Source organism: Symphalangus syndactylus, chromosome 12, assembly GCF_028878055.3.
Source record: "Symphalangus syndactylus isolate Jambi chromosome 12, NHGRI_mSymSyn1-v2.1_pri, whole genome shotgun sequence".
NCBI lineage: Eukaryota > Metazoa > Chordata > Mammalia > Primates > Hylobatidae > Symphalangus > Symphalangus syndactylus.
In genome coordinates this window covers 46,086,490-46,104,515 of record NC_072441.2, presented here as the reverse complement: position 1 = coordinate 46,104,515, position 18,026 = coordinate 46,086,490, and the positions used below count along the sequence as shown (strand labels likewise).

At 44.0% G+C, this 18,026-nt stretch overlaps 1 protein-coding gene and 1 long non-coding RNA gene across 3 annotated transcripts in view; one reads left to right on the top strand and one right to left on the bottom strand.

Annotated features, from left to right (window-relative positions):
• The window catches only part of RPAP2 (RNA polymerase II associated protein 2), a 137,825-nt gene that overhangs the window by 25,626 nt on the left and 94,173 nt on the right, over window positions 1-18,026 (bottom strand). Inside the window, exon 13 of one of the 2 annotated variants that reach the window (XM_063625486.1) lies at window positions 11,078-16,911. The exons of the other annotated variant lie outside the window; for it this stretch is intronic. Within the exon in view, the coding sequence (XP_063481556.1) occupies window position 16,911 (1 nt within the window). The 3' untranslated portion in view covers window positions 11,078-16,910. Of the gene's footprint in view, window positions 1-11,077; window positions 16,912-18,026 lie in introns of those variants that run through there. 2 annotated transcript variants of the gene reach the window in all.
• LOC134734107 (uncharacterized) overlaps window positions 1-18,026 on the top strand; it is a 72,121-nt gene that overhangs the window by 25,672 nt on the left and 28,423 nt on the right. The gene's annotated exons all lie outside the window — the stretch shown is intronic.

Sequence of the window (18,026 nt, the reverse complement as noted above, 5' to 3'; positions counted from 1 at the left end):
TGAGAACACTGACCTTACCTGCGGGCCTAATCTGCTGACCCAGGTAGATACACAGGTGCAGCAGAATAAAAAGCCATCACTGAAGATAGCTGATAGTCACACCTGTGACTGGGGGATGACCAGGCCCTAGGGAGGCCAAGATGAGGAGAGAGCATTCTGTGAGAAGATGAAGGACGAAGAGGATTGATTTGCCGTGGAATGAGGATCCAGTGTGCATAGATGAAAGCCTTGCAGGGAAAGGGAAAGGGAGCAGCTGTTGTTTGGGAGAGGACACAGAGCAGTGCGGTGATGAGAATGTGAGAAAGAACAAATGTGAAGGCTTATATTTTGGACACTGACTGAAGACTACAAAATGTAATGTCTGGGCTGGGCACAGTGGCTCATGCCTGTAATCTCAGAACTTTGGGAGGCCAAGGCGGCAGGATCTCTTGAGATGAGGAGTTCGAGACCAGCCTGGGCAACATGGTGAAACCCTGTCTACAGAAAATTTAAAAATCAGCTGGGCATGGTGGTGCATGTCTGTAGTCTCAGCTACTTGGGAGGCTGAGGCAGGAGGATTGCTTGAGCCCAGAAGTTCAAGGTTGCAGTGAGCTATGATTGTGCTACTGGACCCCAGCCTGGGTGACAAAGAAAGACCGTGTCTCAAAAAAAAAAAAAAAAAAAAAAGAAAAAGAAAAAAAGAAAGTAACAAATAACATCTGGATGTGAGGGGTCCATATAGATCTCTAGGTTCAAGTTGTCTTAGAGAAGACCCAAGCTGTGGCCCCAGAGCAACAGACAGGTTGAGGCAGGGCTGCTGCCTTGTGGGCAAACTCAGGGATGGGCTCTCAGTGGTCAGCAGCCATACCAGGGATTTCCAAAGGTCTGAATGTATAGCAGTTTCAGGCCATAAAGAGATGCTTTCCTTCCTTGGAAGCCTTCATTGCCTTACCCCTAAGGTATCCAAGATGAAGTTAGCCTCAAAACAACTACTACTCACACTGTTAGCTGCTGGAGACAACTCCGGCTGCTCAACAATGCCAAGAATCATGCTCTTCTAATATCCATTTTGATTTGAAATCTTTTATGTTTGAGATGTACTTTTCTTTGTTGACAATGGGCTGGGTTTGGCCTACTCATTAGGTGTGGAACTCCCAGCTTGTGGTAAAACCTGATTGGAAAACAATTTAAACACATTTCCTGGTAAATGTATAAATATATATAGATGTTGGTTGTTCCCCTCCCCACCACCAGCACACACTGAAGAAGAAGCAATTTGAAGCAATTCAGACATGCTCAGCATCTGGCCCTCATAAAAGTCCTGGGGTGAGTCATGACTGTGCACCAATAGAGAGGGCTTGTCTTCCTTGTGGAGAGGACCGTATTTACCTCCCATTCTGCCCATGGCCCTTTCTATTGCTTTATGATGATAAGTCTGATTTGTGAGCAAAGAGACTGGTAAAATAAGAATATAGGGAAAGGGAGCAAGGAGAAAAGGAAGAGGACCCAGACCGCTACCTATTCAAGGCAAAATCAGCAGTTTTGGGGAGAACAAACTGTTTTTGCTTTTGAGGAGCCAGATAAAAGGCAGCAAAAAGAGCCTTGGCTTGTGAGTTAAGGGATGGCACGCTTCTTCTAGCTGTAGGCCACTCAACCTATTGGCACCTGTTTGCGCATCTGACAAGTGGGACCAATAATGGTTGCCCTATCCAGTTGAGAGGAAAGGAAAACTCTTGTTTAAAAGCACTGTTAGGTGCCAGTTGTGGAGTGAGCTCCTTAAACATGGCATCTCATTTAATACTGAAGATAACTCCCATGACGTCATGAAACCATTCTTTGGCTGAAGAAACTGAGAATTGAGAGGCTATGCTGCTTGTCCAAGGGCACAAAGCCTGTCAAGACTCAAACCCATGTCTGTCTGTCGCCAAATTCTGTGTAGTTCCTATTACTTCATACTGATGTTGATGTCAAAGGATACATTAGGATCTCCCGCTGGGAAGGGGAAAAGCACAAGGTAGCACCCCAGTTCCAAGGCCTGGGGGCATCCCTGTGTCCTTGGCCCCCACAGAAGGCTGAGCCCAGCCCAATTCTGTTTCCTTAGAGCACTGGTCACTGCTGTGGGAGCAGGCGGGTTGTTAATCTGATAAACCGCTTCCTGCCAAGGTGAGAGGGGGAGCTAAAGGGTTGCTGTATTGCCATCCCAGTGGCAGGTGGAAGACTCCAGCGACTTTGCTCACAGAAGCACTCTAGGCCTACAATCTGAAAGGATGAGGGCTTTGGGGTCAGTCAGCCTTGGGTGAGAGTCCTGGCTCTGCTTCTTCATAGCAGTGTGACCCTAACTCATCTTACCTTCATTTTCTTCATCAGTAAAATGCAGATAAGAATGCTCCCCATAAAAGGTGGATGTTGTGAATATTAAATGAACTGCTGTGGGAAATGTGCTTACTACCGTAATGCACAACTGAGTAAAAGGCAGCTGTTATTCCATGGAGGTGGTGAGCAGACCTCCAGAGGAGCTGCATAGGCATTGAGCAGTTTTTGTGTCCCATCCCTAAGTCCACATCATGGTCAGTCATTTGTTTAGTGAATGCATTCTAAACACTCACTGTGTCAGCTGCTGGGGACAAGCAGGTATGAGACAGCATCATCCTTGCCTTTGTAGAGCTCACAGTTGAGCTGGAACCACATGGCAGGGTAGTATCTGTTATAGTCACAGAGGTGACAGGGCCTGGAAATGTAAGCTTGACCACCTCAATGGGGTCTCTTAGAGAGTCTGGCATTTTAAAATCCAAGCCTCCTCTCCAGGTGTAACAGGGGCCCTTTCGTGGAGTTGTGGGACACACACCTTCCTTGGTGGAGACAGGAAAGGCTGGGCTGCCAGCCTGCTGGGTGAAGGGTGGGGTGGGGGGAAGGAGGAGGAGGAGGAGGAGGAGAAGGAGGAGGAGGAGCTGCTGCTGCTGCTTTGGGGGTGGGTGGTTGAACAGGCAGTCCTGGAGGTGCTTCCCACCTGATGCTGGAAAAAACTCACCACCTTTGGCAGAGACAGACTGATGCCTCCATAGCTTAGAGTTTATGGGATACTTTACTTGTTATCTGAGGCATTTATAGACTGTTAGGTGTTACCATATCTGCTAGGGATGGTAAATGTGACAAGGACCTGTTCCAGTTCCAAGCCCACTGACTCACCAGTCACCTTGACGTTGAGCAGGTCAGTGATCACACTGAACCTCTCCTGAGGCAATAAAGTGAATGTCTGGGTCAAGGAATAAAACTTGGAGAAAGGGCTTAATGCCAGTCAGCTTGATAGGAAGCCTATGGTAAACCTCTCTGGGGATTAAGTAGAGGGTAGGTACAAGGTTCACTCATCTGGGCTTTCCAGATCTACTACATCCAGGCTCTTCCCATCTCACCCTATCCTATCATCCTGCTTGTTCCTCAACAACCAATACCCACACCAAGCTAGCAGGCAGGTTCCTCAAGATCCCCCAAACACATGGAAGGTCATTTCCACCTCATTGATTTTGTTTAAGATCAGATCCCTACTGTTTCACTTTTCTTCAGCTATAATTAGCTCATCTCTCAAGCTCAGCTCTCATTCTGCCTCCCCTAGAAAGCATTCCTTAACTTCCACAGCACACACTGACCTTTCTCCTCTGGATCACCCCATTTTAGTAATGATTCATTAATGGACTCTTTGATTAATTCAGTCAATGCATGGCAAGCCTTACCTGTTCTATATGAAAAAATACTTCCAAAATCTATCCACTTCTCTCCATCTTCACTGCTTCCACTCTAGACACCTCTTGCTTGGATTATTAAAAACCCTTGTAGCTGGTCTCTCTACCCTCACTCTGCCTGTCTCCAACCCCTGCATACTCCATGCACTATCCAGTGGTCTTTTATGAAGGTAAATTAGCTCCGGTCACTCCCCTGCTTACAGTCTTCTAGTAGCTTCTCAAAGTCCTTGCCACAGCCCACAAGTTTCTGCTAATCTAGCACTTGCCTGTATTCCCAGCCTCTTCTCATTCCATCATTCCTTTTGCTCATTCTGCTTCAGGTACCTCAGCTTTCTTTCAGTTCTTCCAAAAGGCCAAACCATTGCTATTGCCTTAGGGCTTTCGCATGTACTGACCTTCTACCTGAAATGGTCTCAGCTCCTCAATGTTTGCCTACTCCTCATCACTTTTTTCTCTGCTCTCAAATGTCACCTCATCAGAAGGTTTTCCTTGAGCACCCATCTGAAGTAGCTCTGGCCCTCTTGAAGTCACATCTTATATCACTATACTATTTCCTTTTATGTCTTAGTCTGTTTTGTGTTGCTATAACAGAATACCACAGACTATGATTTATAAAAAAAGAAATTTATTTCTTACCATTCTAGAGCCTGGGAAATCCAGTAACAAGGTGCTGGCATCTGATGAGGGCCTTCATGCTATATTATTCCATGGTGGAAGGTGGAAGGGCAAACCAGTGTTTGAGACAGAGAGAAAAAGGGGGCCAAGCTCCCATGATAGCCTCTTCTGTGATAATGGCATTAATCCATTCATGAGGGCAGAGCACTCATAATGTCATCATTTCTTAAAGGTCTCACCTCTTAATACCATCATAAGTTTCAACATGAGTTTTGGTTTTGCTTGTTTTTTTGTTTTTTGTTTTTTTTTGTGTTTTTTTTTTTTTTTTTTGACACAGTCTTGCTCTGTCACTCAGACTGGAGTGCAGTGGCTCAATCTTGGCTCACTACAACCTCCACCTCCTGGGTTCAAGTGATTCTCCTGCCTCAGCCTCCTGAGTAGCTGGGACTACAGGCGTGTGCCATCATGCCCAGCTAATTTTGTATTTTTAGTAGAGATGGGGGTTTCACCATGGTGGCCAGGCTGGTCTCGAATGCCTGAGCTCAAGTGATCCACCCACCTTGGCCTCTCAAAGTGCTGGGATTTCAGGCGTAAGCCACTGCACTGGGCCTCAACATGAGTTTTTGAGGGGACATTCAACCATAGAACTTTATATCACTAATATTTTTTAACTTGTATTTCCTTGTATTGTGTGCTTTTCACCACTAGAGAGGAAGTACCTCCAGATAGAAACAATGTCTTTTCACTGCTATATCCTCAGAGTTTAGAATAGTGCTTAACATATGAACAAAACCAATAAATATTGACTAATCATTTATTAAATGGTTATTAAATGCCTTCTATGTGTGGAGCCTTGAAAATCAGTAATTACTACGACTAATTAGAGATACGAATGCCTATCCTGGAATATGGTTTCTCAAAGGTTGTCCACAAAACTCTGGTGGTCTGTTAAGGAGTTTGCAACTGGTTTGATAGTTTCAGACTAAAGACCGATAAAACAGTTTTGTTCATATACACTTAACTATTTAAAATATAAGATTAAGGGCTGGGTGTGGTGGCTCACACCTGTAATCCCAGAACTTTGGGAGGCTGAGGCAGGTGGATCACCTGAGGTCAGAAGTTTGAGACCAGCCTGGCCAACATGGTGAAACCCCATCTCTACTAAAAATACAAAAATTAGCCGGGTGTTTTGGCGCACACCTGTAATCCCAGCTACTCGGGAGGCTGAGGCAGGAGAATTGCTTGAACCCAGGAGGCAGAGGTTGCAGTGAGCTGAGATCATGCCACTGCACTCCAGCCTGGGCGACAGAGCAAGAGTCTGTCTCAAAAATAAATAAATAGCCAGGCGCGGTGGCTCACGCTTGTAATCTCAGCACTTTGGGAGGCCGAGGTGGGCGGATCACGAGGTCAGGAGATCGAGACCACAGTGAAACCCCGTCTCTACTAAAAATACAAAAAATTAGCCAGGCGTGGTGGCGGGCGCCTGTAGTCGCAGCTACTCGGAGAGGCTGAGGCAGGAGAATGGCGTGAACCCGGGAGGCGGAGCTTGCAGTGAGCCGAGATTGCGCCACTGGTCTCCAGCCTGGGCGACAGAGCAAGACTCTGTCTCAAAAAAAAAAAATTAATTAATTAAAAAAATAAATAAATAATAAGATTAAGATTTTCTGGCTGGGCGCGGTGGCTCATGCCTGTAATCCCAGCACTTTGGGAGGCCAAGTCGGGCGGATCACTTGAGATCAGGAGTATGAGACCAGCCTGGCCAACATGGTGAAACCTTGTCTCTACTAAGATAGAAAAATTAGCTAGGGATGGTGGCGCATGCCTGTAGTCCCAAGTACTCGGGAGGCTGTGGCAGGAGAATTGCTTGAACCCAGGAGGCGGAGGTTACAGTGAGCCGAGATTATGCCACTGTACTCCAGCCTGGGTGACACAGCAAGACTCTGTCTCATTAAAAAAAGTTAAAAAGAAAAAGATTACCACTATCATAGAAATTTTATTATTTTATTAATAATTGTTCCATGACATTTACTGCAAGGACTGTATTGGCTAGTTCATCATAGCTAATTTCAGTTATTATAGTTTATTTTGAATATGTTTCACATTATTAGTGTTAAAATCTTAGTCATAAAAATCTATTTTTTTTTGAGACAGAGTCTCTATCTGTGACCCAGGTGAGTGTGCAGTGATATGATCACAGTTCACTGCAGCCTCAACCTCCCAGGCTCAAGTCATCCTCTCACCTCAGTGTCCTGAATAGCTGGGACCACAGGCACAAGCCACCATGCCTGGCTATTTTTTTTTTTTTTTTTCTGAGGCAGAGTCTTGCTCTTGTGGCCCAGGCTGGAGTGCAATGGCACGATCTCAGCTCACTGCAACCTCCGCCTCCTGGGTTCAAGCAATTGTCCTGCCCCAGCCTCCCGAGTAACTGGGATTACAGGCGCCTACCACCATGCCTGGCTAATTTTTTGTATTTTTAGTAGAGACGGGGTTTCATCATGTTGGTCAGGCTGGTCTCAAACTGCTGACCTCAGGTGATCCACCCGCCTCGGCCTCCCAAAAGTGCTGGGATTACAGGCGTGAGCTACTGCACCCAGCTGGCTGGCTAATTAAAAATAAATTTTTTTTTTTTTTTTTTTTTTTTTTTTGGTGGAGATGGGCTCTTGCTATGTTGCCTAGGCTGGTCTCAAACTCCTGGACTCAAGCAATCCTCCTCCCTCAGCCTCCCAAAGTGCTGGGATTACACGTGCGAGCCACTGCACCCAGGCAAAATCTACATTTTTGTTGTTACTATTGTGTTGCATTATTTCTCATGATTCAAAAGTAGTTCATCAAAGAGTGAAATTAATGATGAAGAATAATATTGTCAGTAGTGCAATAGAGAATAATGTAAGTGTAAATACTTAATAGGGTTACACAATGAATATACACCATGAATCTTTATGAGCTAGGACAATATAATCAGCAGGAGTGCTGATTTGGTACAGTAGCTGAAAAAGAGGAGTTCAAATAGGAAATATAGTGCTGAATATCTGAAAATTGGACTTTATTGGGTTGTGAATGGTCCCTAAGGATATTGTTTCTTGTGATGCTTTGTCCGATAGTGGCAAAGGCCATCAAAGTTAAAAAATTTATGGTTACTTCTCTGGTAAATCAATGGACATTTTCCAGAGTATGTGTAGGATATGGATTAATTTTGTTAATAAAGGTAGAGCAGAGACCAAAATTACAGAGGTATTACTTAAAGTTGTACTTACAGCAAAAACATATAGAAGTCATACTACTGTAAGGATGCTTGAATAGTCAGCTTAAGTTAAACTAATGACAAGCATAGGGCTTGGAGAGAAGGCAGAACAAACCTGGCATAGTTCTTTTATCAAAAGATCCTGTTGAAAGTAAGTAAAGAAAACAACTGGATGTGGAACTGACTTACGGCTCAAGCCAATCCTTATCAAGATGACCACAGACACCTTGGCAAAAAGTTGAGAACAATTTTTTTTTTTTTTTTTTTTTATGAGACGGAGTTTCACTCTTGTTGCCCAGGCTGGAGTACAATGGTGCAATCTCGGCTCACTGCAACCTCTGCCTTCCAGGTACAAGCGATTCTTCTGTCTCAGCCTCCCAAGTAGCTCGGATTACAGGCATGCACTACCATGCCTGGCTAATTTTTGGTATTTAGTAGAGATGGAGTTTCATCACGTAAGTCAGGCTGGTTGTGAACTCCTGACCTCAGGTGATCCACCTGCCTCAGCCTCCCAAAGTGCTGGGATTACAGGTGTGTGCCACCATGCCTGGTGAAAATAATCTTATTCCTCTGTTTTGGAATAATTACTAATTTGAAAACTATTATGTCTTATGTTTATAATTTTAAAAATTGACGTAGGCTGGGTGCAGTGGCTCATGTTTGTAATCTCAGCACTTTGGGAGGCTGAGGTGGGGGGATCACTTGAGCCCAGGAGTTCAAGACCAGCCTGGGCAACAAAGTGAGACCCTATCTCTAAAAGAAATACAAAAAATTAGCCAGGCCTGGTGGTGCACACCTGTAGTCCCAGCTACTCAGTAGGCTGAGCTGGGAGGATGGCTTGAGCCCTGGGAAGTTGAGGCTGTAGTGAGCTGTGATTGCATCACTGCACTCCAATTTGGTGACAGAGTAAGACCCTGTCTCAAAAAAAAAAAATTGAAGTAGAATTCCATTTAAATGTGGTAGACAGAACACATATGTTTGCTCCATACTACCTTCCAAAATTTGTTGGTAATTTTTTTTTTTTTTTGAGATGGAATCTCGTCCTGTCACCCAGGCTGGAGTGCAGTGGGGTGATTTCAGCTCATTGTAACCTCTGCCTCCTGGGTTCAAGCAATTCTTGTGCCTCAGCCTCCTAAATAGCTGGGACAACAGGCACAAGCCACCATGCCCAGCTAATTTTTGTATTTTTAGTAGAGTTGAGGTTTTACCATGTTGGCCAGGCTGGTCTTGAACGCCTGACCTCAAGTGATCCACCCACCTCAGCCTCCCAAAGTAAATACTTTTTTAAAAAGCATAAATGACCTTTGGCTTTAATCTACGATGAAGTATTAGGGACAATATTTATCCTGTCAATGTAAACAGGAAGAAACAGGACAAGGTGTATGAAACAGCTGTTTTCTGATATTGAATTAGAGGTAGCACAGGATTGTGATTCTTGAGAAAGGAGAAACAAATGAAGTGAGCTTTATTATCACCTAGGTTTCTATTTGGAGGCACATTCCAGACCATGGAGCAAGGAGAGAGAACCTAAGCAGAGCACAATCCTCTCACTGAGTTGAAGAGAGAGAGAGAGGCAGAGAGAGAGACAGAGATAGTGGAGTAGTTCAGGGAAGCTGAGGCAGCTGAAAGTTGGGAAAAAATTCAGATAAGGGGGTGTTATGCAGAAGTGCTCCAGAAATCTGCACTGGGGTCTCATTAAGTTTTTTTTTTTTTTTTTTTTGAGATGGAGTCTCACTCTGTCACCTAGGCTGGAGTGCAGTGGTGTGATCTTGGCTCACTGCAACCTCTGCCTCCCAGGTTCAAGCAATTATCCTGCCTCAGCCTCCCAAGTAGCTGGGATTACAGGTGCCCACCACCATGCCTAACTTTTGTATTTTTAGCAGAGATGGCATTTCACTATGCTGGCCAGGCTGGTCTAGAACTCTTGACCTCGTGATCTGCCCGCCTTGGCCCTGCAAAGTGGTAGGATTACAGTTGTGAGCCACCGTGCCTGGCCTCATTTTCTGAATGCTAAGAAATAATACTGGCTGGGCACGGTGGCTCATGCCTGTAATCCCAGCACTTTGGGAGGCTGAGGTAGGTGACTCACTGGAGCCCAGGAGTTCAAGACCAACCTGGGCAACATAGAAAGACCTCACCTCTCCAAAAACTACAAAAAATTACTCAGGCATGGTGGCACGCACCTGTAGACTCAGCTACTTGGGAGGCTGAAGTGGGAGGATCACCTGAACTCAGGAGGCAGATGTTGCAGTAAGCCAATATCATGCCACTGCACTCTAGCCTGGGCAACAGAATGAAACCCTGTCTCAAAAAAAGAAAAAGAAAAGAAATAATACCAAGATGTGATGCTGAAAAATTTTCTACATTTGATGAGAATGCTAATGCAAAAATTCAAGAAACTCAATGAACCCCATGCAGGATAAACCTACACACACCAAAGCATATAATCAATTTGCTGAAAAACAACTGATAAAGAGAAAAATTTTAAAAGCAGCCAGAGGAAAAAAAGATACAATATATACAGAGAAACCAAGATAAGAATTACTGCATACTCATTGTCTAAAGCTATGCAAGCCAGAAGACAATGGAATGGTATCTTTGAAGTGCCAAAAGGAAAAAAACCAGGACAATTTGAAAACAAGTGAAAATATCCTTCAAAAATGAAGGCAAAATAAAGTCTTTTTTTTTTTTTTTTTTTTTTTTTTTTTGAGACAGACTCTGTTGCCCAGGCTGGAGTGCAGTGGCATGATCTTGGCTCACTGCAATCTCTGCCTCCCAGGTTCAAGCAATTATCCTGCCTTAGCCTCCCGAGTAGCTGGGATCACAGGCACCCGCCACCATGCCCGGCTAATTTTTGTATTTTTAGTAGAGATGGGGTTTCACCATGTTGGCCAGGCTGGTCTTGAACTCAGCCTCAAGTGATCCACCTGTCTTGGCTTCCCAAAGTGCTGGGATTACAGGTGTGAGCCACCACACCTGGCTCTTTTCTTTTGAGACTGATGAAGAGAAAAGAAGACTCAAATTATCAGTATCTAGGAAAAGAGATAACACTGCCAGATGCAGTGGTGCACGCCTATAGTCCCAGCTATTCAGGAGGCTGAGGTGGGAGCACTGCTTAGCCCAGGAGTTCTTGGCTGTAATATGCATGCCAGTCAGGTGTCTGCACTGTTTGGCATCAGTATGGTGACCTCCTGGGAGCATGGGAACACCAAGTTGCCTAAGGAGGGGTGAACTGTCCCAGGCTGGAAATGAAGCAGGTAAAAACTCCTGTGCTGATCAGCAGTGGGATTGTGCCTGTGAATAGTCACCACACTCCAGCTTGGGCAATACAGTGAGACCCTGTCTCTTAAAAAAAAAGAGAGAAAACACTACTAAGATTCTACATTAATTAAGGGGATAGTAAGAGGATATTGCGAATGAGTATGCAAATACATTTGAAAACATAGATGAAATGGAAGAATTCATTGGAAGAAACATGTTTCCAACAATGACACAAGAAAAAGCATTCCTAAATATACATATTTTAATGAAAGTATTTTAAGTCATAATTACAAATTGTCTCATAAGGGAAATTCACAGGCTGAGATGATGTCACTGGTGAATTGTATGAAACATCTAAGGAATAAATAATAGAATCCTTCATCCATGCAGAAGTTTCAGAAAATAGAATTGGGCAGTACACTTTCCAACTCATTAGGCCAGTATTACTTTGATTTCAAAACCAGACAAAGATGTGACAAGAAAAATTACAAACCAATATCCTTCAAACATAGGCAAAATCCTGAAGAAAATAAAATGAATACAGCAATTTACAAAGAGGAAAATGCATCATGATCAGTGGGTCTTATCCAGGAACACAAGGTTAATTTAACATTTAAAATACCAATGAGTATAATTATACAACTTTAGCAGAAATAAGGAGGAAAAAAAACTTGGGTCATCTCTATAGATGCATTAAAAGCCTTTGGCAAAATTCAACACCCATTTATGATTTAAAATGACAAAAACCTTTTAGCCAACTATGAATACCAGGGAACATCTTCAAGCTGAGGAAGGGTCTCTAGGAAAACTTACAGCTGACATTGTACTTAATGGCGAAAGACTGAGTACTTTCCCTCTAAAATTAGGAACAAGGGGAGGATATGTGCTTTCACCACTTATATCCAGTATTGTTCTGAAGGTCCTAACCAGGGCAGTAAGGCAAGACATATGGGTTGGCAAAGAACAAGTACAATAATCTTTATTTGCTGATGACATGATTGTGTATGTAGAAAGTCCTAAGAATTCTACAAAAGGGACTAGAACTTAGTAGTAGGGAAAGTATTGTCTTTCTAAAAATGGTCCTTATTCCATAGATACTTTTACCTTTATTGCCAACATGAGTAGCTGTCTTTCTTGGGGTGTTACTTTCCACAAAAAAGTCAAGGCATTAATCACAAGTAAAGCAAAGTATGTGTGTTTGCTGGTTTTATTGAATTGATCTTCACGGAAGTGAGTTAGAAAGGTCTTCAGTAATAGCTTTCTGTCTGATAATGGTCTGGCTGTGTGTCTCCACCCAAATCTCATCTTGAATTGTAATCCAAATTGTGATCCCCACATGTTGGGGGAGGGACCTCGTGGGAGGTGATTGGATCATGGGGGTGGTTCTCCCATGCTATTCTCGTGATAGTGAGTTCTCACGAGATCTGATGGCTTTGTAGGGGCTTTGCCCCACTTTGCTCTGCACTTCTCCTTCCTGCCCCCCTGTGAAGAAGGTGCCTTTCTTCCCCTTTGCCTTCTGCTATGATTGTAAGTTTCCTGAGGCTTTCCCAGCCATGTGGAACTGTGAGTCAATTAAAACTCTTTCCTTTATAAATTACCCAGTCTGGGGTATTTCCTTATAGCAATGTAATAATAGACTAATACACTCTCCCATTTGGTAAATTTTCCTTCTGTGCCCTAGAGGATTTCCGAGAGAAATTCCTAAAGCAACAGAGTTCTTTTTCCAAACTCTTTTTCCAGCCTCTAAAGGGCTGCTTGGTGGGTTCACGGTCTCTCAACCTAAAACTAAGTGTGAAGGCTCCAAACAAAAAAATTCTGGACCTTAAAACCAATGTGTGGCTGCTGGCCACAGTGGTTGACACCTGTAAGCTCAGCAATTTGGGAGGCCAAGGTGAGAGGATTGCTTGAGGCAAGGAGTAACATAGTGATTGAGACCTGGGTAACATAGTGAGACCCTGTCTCTACAAAGTATAAAGTTAAAAAAAAAATTAGCTGGGTATGGTGGTGTGTGCCTATAGTCCCAGATACTCTGGAGGTTGAGGTGGGAGGATTGCTTGAGGCCAGGAGTCTGAGGCTATAGTGAGCTATGACTGCCACTGTGCTCCAGCCTGGGTGACAGCGAGACTCTGTCTCAAAAAACCCCACAAAACCAAACCAAGGTGTACTCTGACTCCAACCAGGATCCCCTCCGTAAACTCAGCTCTCCCTCTGGCGGTGACCCTTGTTCTGCAAAGGAAGCCAGGGTGAAGGGGAGGGAATCTCAGTTTAACTCACTCACAGAGGGTGGCCTCCCTAATCCCAAGTGGGTTTTGATTGAGTCCTGTTTTAGCTCCCTCTCTCTCTCCAGACCTCATTGGGCTTTTTGTTGCTTAGTTAGATGAGCTATAGACAAGGAGTTTGAGACCTGGGTTTTAGCAACTGCTCTGCTAAAACTGTTTGATCTTGTGGAAGATAAACCTCATTGAGTCTTAGTTTGTGCTTTTTTAAAAGTGAGATATTTAGTTAGACTAGTGATTTTCAAACTCTTTTTCCTAGTAGCAAGACTCTTTGTACGAAGAAAATGTTATCTGGATGCCCAGCCCAGACAAGAGAGGTTAGAGTCATTCTGGTTGACTTTGAAGGTGGACTGTCTTTTCTCCCATTGCGGCCATAGTGAAAGTGACTCTGTCTAAAATTTAGTGTCTTTATTTTTTCCCCCAAAGATGGATAATGTGTTAATGGGATGATGTGAGAAGGATAAGAGGTAAGGATGTGGGAATGAGCAAGGCGACAGATCATAGGCTATGCTTTTGCATTTAAAAAATGAAGATGGGTACTACAGAAGATATTACTAAATTGTTTCTCTGAAAAGTCTTATAAATTATGACATGAAATTACATTAAATTATATGTATATCAACTTCAAAACATTACAGTACCTGAAGTGGACACTGCCTTGGCTGTATGACCCCAGTAATGTAGGGTCAGGTGGGCATCCAGGGGACTGGCTTTTCCTGCTCATCTAAATGATAGAAGTTTTCACTGTTGTTAAAACTTCATTTTATTGCTATCTTATTTTTGTCACAAGTCCTTATGAGCTTGGTTGGGTGAAGGGTCACCCAGAAAAGAACCAGCTTCCACTTTCTTTAATTATGCAAACTAGAGCTAGGTGACTGAGAACTTGCTTTTGGTCTGCAAGACATAGGGAGTTTTGCAAGCCCCAAGGGAGTCCAGAATTTCCTCAACATGTTGCAAGGTGGCTGGATGGCTTTCTTCTGAAGTCATGCAATATTGTCCTTCACTTTGGTTATGACTGCAGAGGTGCTGGGAAGCAAAATGAAAACTGTCACCTCGAAGCAGGCTTTTCTTCATAGGCCCCACAGGTGAGGCCAGCTCATTTAAAGGGAATGGCTTGTGCTGCTGCTTTCATCTAAAGGTATTTTGATCCAATTCCACCTCCCAGCTCCTTTATTGGTAATGTTTTCCAAAACACAGTATTTTTGCTGAGGGAAGGACAGGCAAAGGCCTGAACATTTAGAGAGTAGAAAACTGGCTGGCTGTGGACATTTCACAAAAGTTCATATTTTGCTAGTTTAATTTGGAAAAGGACACATGAATTCTCACAGAAAATGAGCTTTATTGGGGAACAATAAATTTCATCGAGGCATTTCTTTATCAGGAACCACACAGGCAGCCCCACGCAGTCACTGCCCCATACCTTATCCTTCAGCTTGTGCTGCACAGGAGAGGAGTGGCTGGGATTCCTGACTAGGGCTTTGATGAGAGTGCATGCACACTGGAGCATGCTTCTTGGCCTGGATGGCAAAGTCCCAGGAGCCAGTCCCAACTCAGACTCTGGCCTGTCTAGGTACATTTCAGATGAAAGTCACCCCTGCTCCTTGCCCCACCCTCAGTCCAACAAAAATGCGCTTCTAGAAATGCTTACTTTTCTTTTTCTACGAAGGGTTTATAATGTGAGGCTACTAAAGATTTTCAAATTTCAGAATAGTACCACTTACCTTGGGCTAGGTTAATTTTTTAGAGAATTGATCTTGTCCCCTAATGAGTAGGAAGATCAACTGGTTTTTGGACATGACTATAAGCAGAAGATGCCAAATAATACCTTAAAAAGACTCCACTGGCCAGGTGCGGTGGTTCACTCCTGTAAACATTTTTTAATTTTTGTGGGTACATAGTAGATGTATATATTTATGGGTTAAATGAAGTATTTTGGTACAGGCATGCAATGTGTAATAATCACATCAGGATAAATAGGGTTTCCATCATCCTAAGCACTTATCCTTTGTGTTACAAACAATCCAGTTATATTCTTCAGTTATTTTAAAATTTTATTTATTTTTTGAGACAGTCTCACTCTATTGCCTAGGCTGGAGTGCAGTGCCACAATCATGGCTCACTGAAGCCTTGACCGCCCGGGCTCAAGTGATCCTCACCCTCCTGAGTAGCTGGGACTATAGGCGTGTGCCACCATGTCCGGCTAATTGTTTACTTTTTTGTAGAGATGGGGTCTCCCTATGTTGTCCAGGCTGGTCTCAAACTCCTGGGCTCAGGTGATCCTCCCACCTCAGTCTCCCAAAGTGCTGGGATTACAGGCGTGAGCCACTGTGCCCGGGAGGGAGCTCTTTCAGATTGGCTCCTGGGTCTGTCTGACATGCTTCTATCCTTTTGTTTTTGAGCACTTGCTTAGTTTCTGGTACTACAAGATGCTCCAGGCTTATCTTGCATTTTCTTGGCTCTAGCCTTAGAACCTAGCCTTTTTCCCAAGAAGCCTGGGTTCTTTTTTATTGGAAAATATTTAGAAACCAAAATCCAGCACAGTACTTTGAACTGAATTCTGCTTCAGTCCTCCCAAACTAATATAAACTTGGCAGGAGTGTGTGGGAGGCAGATGCAGCACCCTCCCAAAGCAGCTGGCCCTGTGGTGACTTGGTGGCAGTTGTCCACTTGGATCCTTAGTTTCTATACTGAGCTACTGGCTCCTCACCTGAGGTCTCTAGACCTGTAGGGCATGTGAGATAACTGAAGAGATATCTCTGGGACAGAGAGGGAAGAAGTGGAGATACAGCAGCTTCCCTCATTTTTTAATTTTTAATTTTTGAGACAATGTCTTGCTCTGTCACCCAGGCTGGAGTGCAGTGGTGCAATCTTGGCTCCCTACAACCTCTGCCTCCTGGGCTCAAGTGATCCTCCCACCTCTGACTCCTGAGTAGCTGGGACTCCAGGCATACACCACCATGCCTGGCTAATTTTTTTTATTTTTGGTGGAGACAGGGTTTTGCTGTGTTGCCCAAGTTGGTCTCAAACTCCTGGACTCAAGCAATCAGCCCATCTTTGCCTCCCAGTTAGGCTGCTCGGGGGTCAGGGACCCACTTGAGGAGGCAGTCTAGCCATTCTCAGATCTCCAGCTGCGTGCTGGGAGAACCACTACACTCTTCAAAGCTGTCAGACAGGGACATTTAAGTCTGCAGAGGTTACTGCTGTCTTTTTGTTTGTCTGTGCCCTGCCCCCAGAGGTGAAGCCTACAGAGGCAGGCAGGCCTCCTTGAGCTGTGGTGGGCTCCACCCAGTTCGAGCTTCCTGGCTGCTTTGTTTACCTAAGCAAGCCTGGGCAATGGCGGGCACCCCTCCCCCAGCCTCGCTGCCGCCTTGCAGTTTGATCTCAGACTGCTGTGCTAGCAATCAGCGAGACTCTGTGGGCGTAGGACCCTCCGAGCCAGGTGTGGGATATAATCTTCTGGTGTGCCACTTTTTAAGCCCATTGGAAAAGCACAGTATTAGGGTGGGAGTGACCCGATTTTCCAGGTGCCGTCTGTCACACCTTTCTTTGACTAGGAAAGGGAACTCCCTGACCCCTTTTGCTTCCCGAGTGAGGCAATGCCTCGCCCTGCTTCGGCTCGTGCACGGTGCGCTGCACCCACTGTCCTGCGCCCACTGTCTGGCACTCCCTAGTGAGATGAACCTGGTACCTCAGATGGAAATGCAGAAATCACCCGTCTTCTGCGTCGCTCATGCTGGGAGCTGTAGACCGGAGCTGTTCCTATTTGGCCATCTGGGCTCCACCCCCCGCTCCAGCCTCATCTCTTAAAAAAAAAAAAAGTCCAGTAGTTGATGGTCATTTGGTTTCCACTTTTTGACTAATATGAATGATAATGCTATGAGCATTTGCCTACGAGTCTTGATGTGAACACATTTCCACTTCTCATGGAATAGCTGGATCATATGGTAAACTTATGTTTATCTTTTTAAGAAACTGCCAAACTGTTTTCCAAAGTGGCTGCACCATCTTACATTCCCGCCAGCAATGCATTAGGGCTCCAGTTTCTCCACATCATCACCAACACTTATCTTTGTCTGTCTTTTTTATTACAGTCATTTTAGTGTGTCTAAAATGGTATCTAATTTTGGTTTTAACTTGTATTTTCCTAATGACTAGTGATAGTACACATCTCTTCATATGCTAAGCAATTTGTATATCTTGTTTGCTGAAATATCTATTCAAACGTTTTGTCCATTTTTAAGTTGTCTGCCTTATTTTTGAGTTTTAAGAATTCTTTACATAGTCTAGATACAAGTCCTCTATCAGATACTTATTATGATTTGAAAATATTTTCTCCCAGTCTGTGATTTTTCAATTAATTTTTTCTTTTTTTTGAGACAAGGTCTCACTCTGTCACCCAGGCTGGAGTGCAGTGGTGTGATCTCGGCTCACTGCAACCTCTGCCTCCCAGGGTCAAGAGATCCTCCCACCTCAGCCTTCTGAGTAGCCAGGACTACAGGAGCATGCCACCATGCCTGGTTAATTTTTGTATTTTTTGTGGAGATGGCATTTTGCTCTGTTGTCCAGGCTGGTCTCAAACTCCTGAGCTCAAGTGGTCTCAAACTCCTGAGCTCCTTGGCTTCCAAAAGTGCAGGGATTTCAGATGTGAACCACCTCCCTGGGCCAACTGATTTTCTTAACAGTTGTTTGAAACAAAATTTTATATTTTAATGAAGTCCAATTTATTAATATTTTCTTTTATGAATTGTGCCATTAGTGTCTTAAGAGTTCTTCGTAAACCAAGGTCATCTAGGTTTTCTCCCACGTTTTCTTCTACATATTTTATAGTTTTAGCTCTCACATGTAGGTGTGTGATCAATTTTGAGTTTATTTTTGCATATGGTAGGAGGTAAGAATCTAAATTAATTTCTTCTGCAT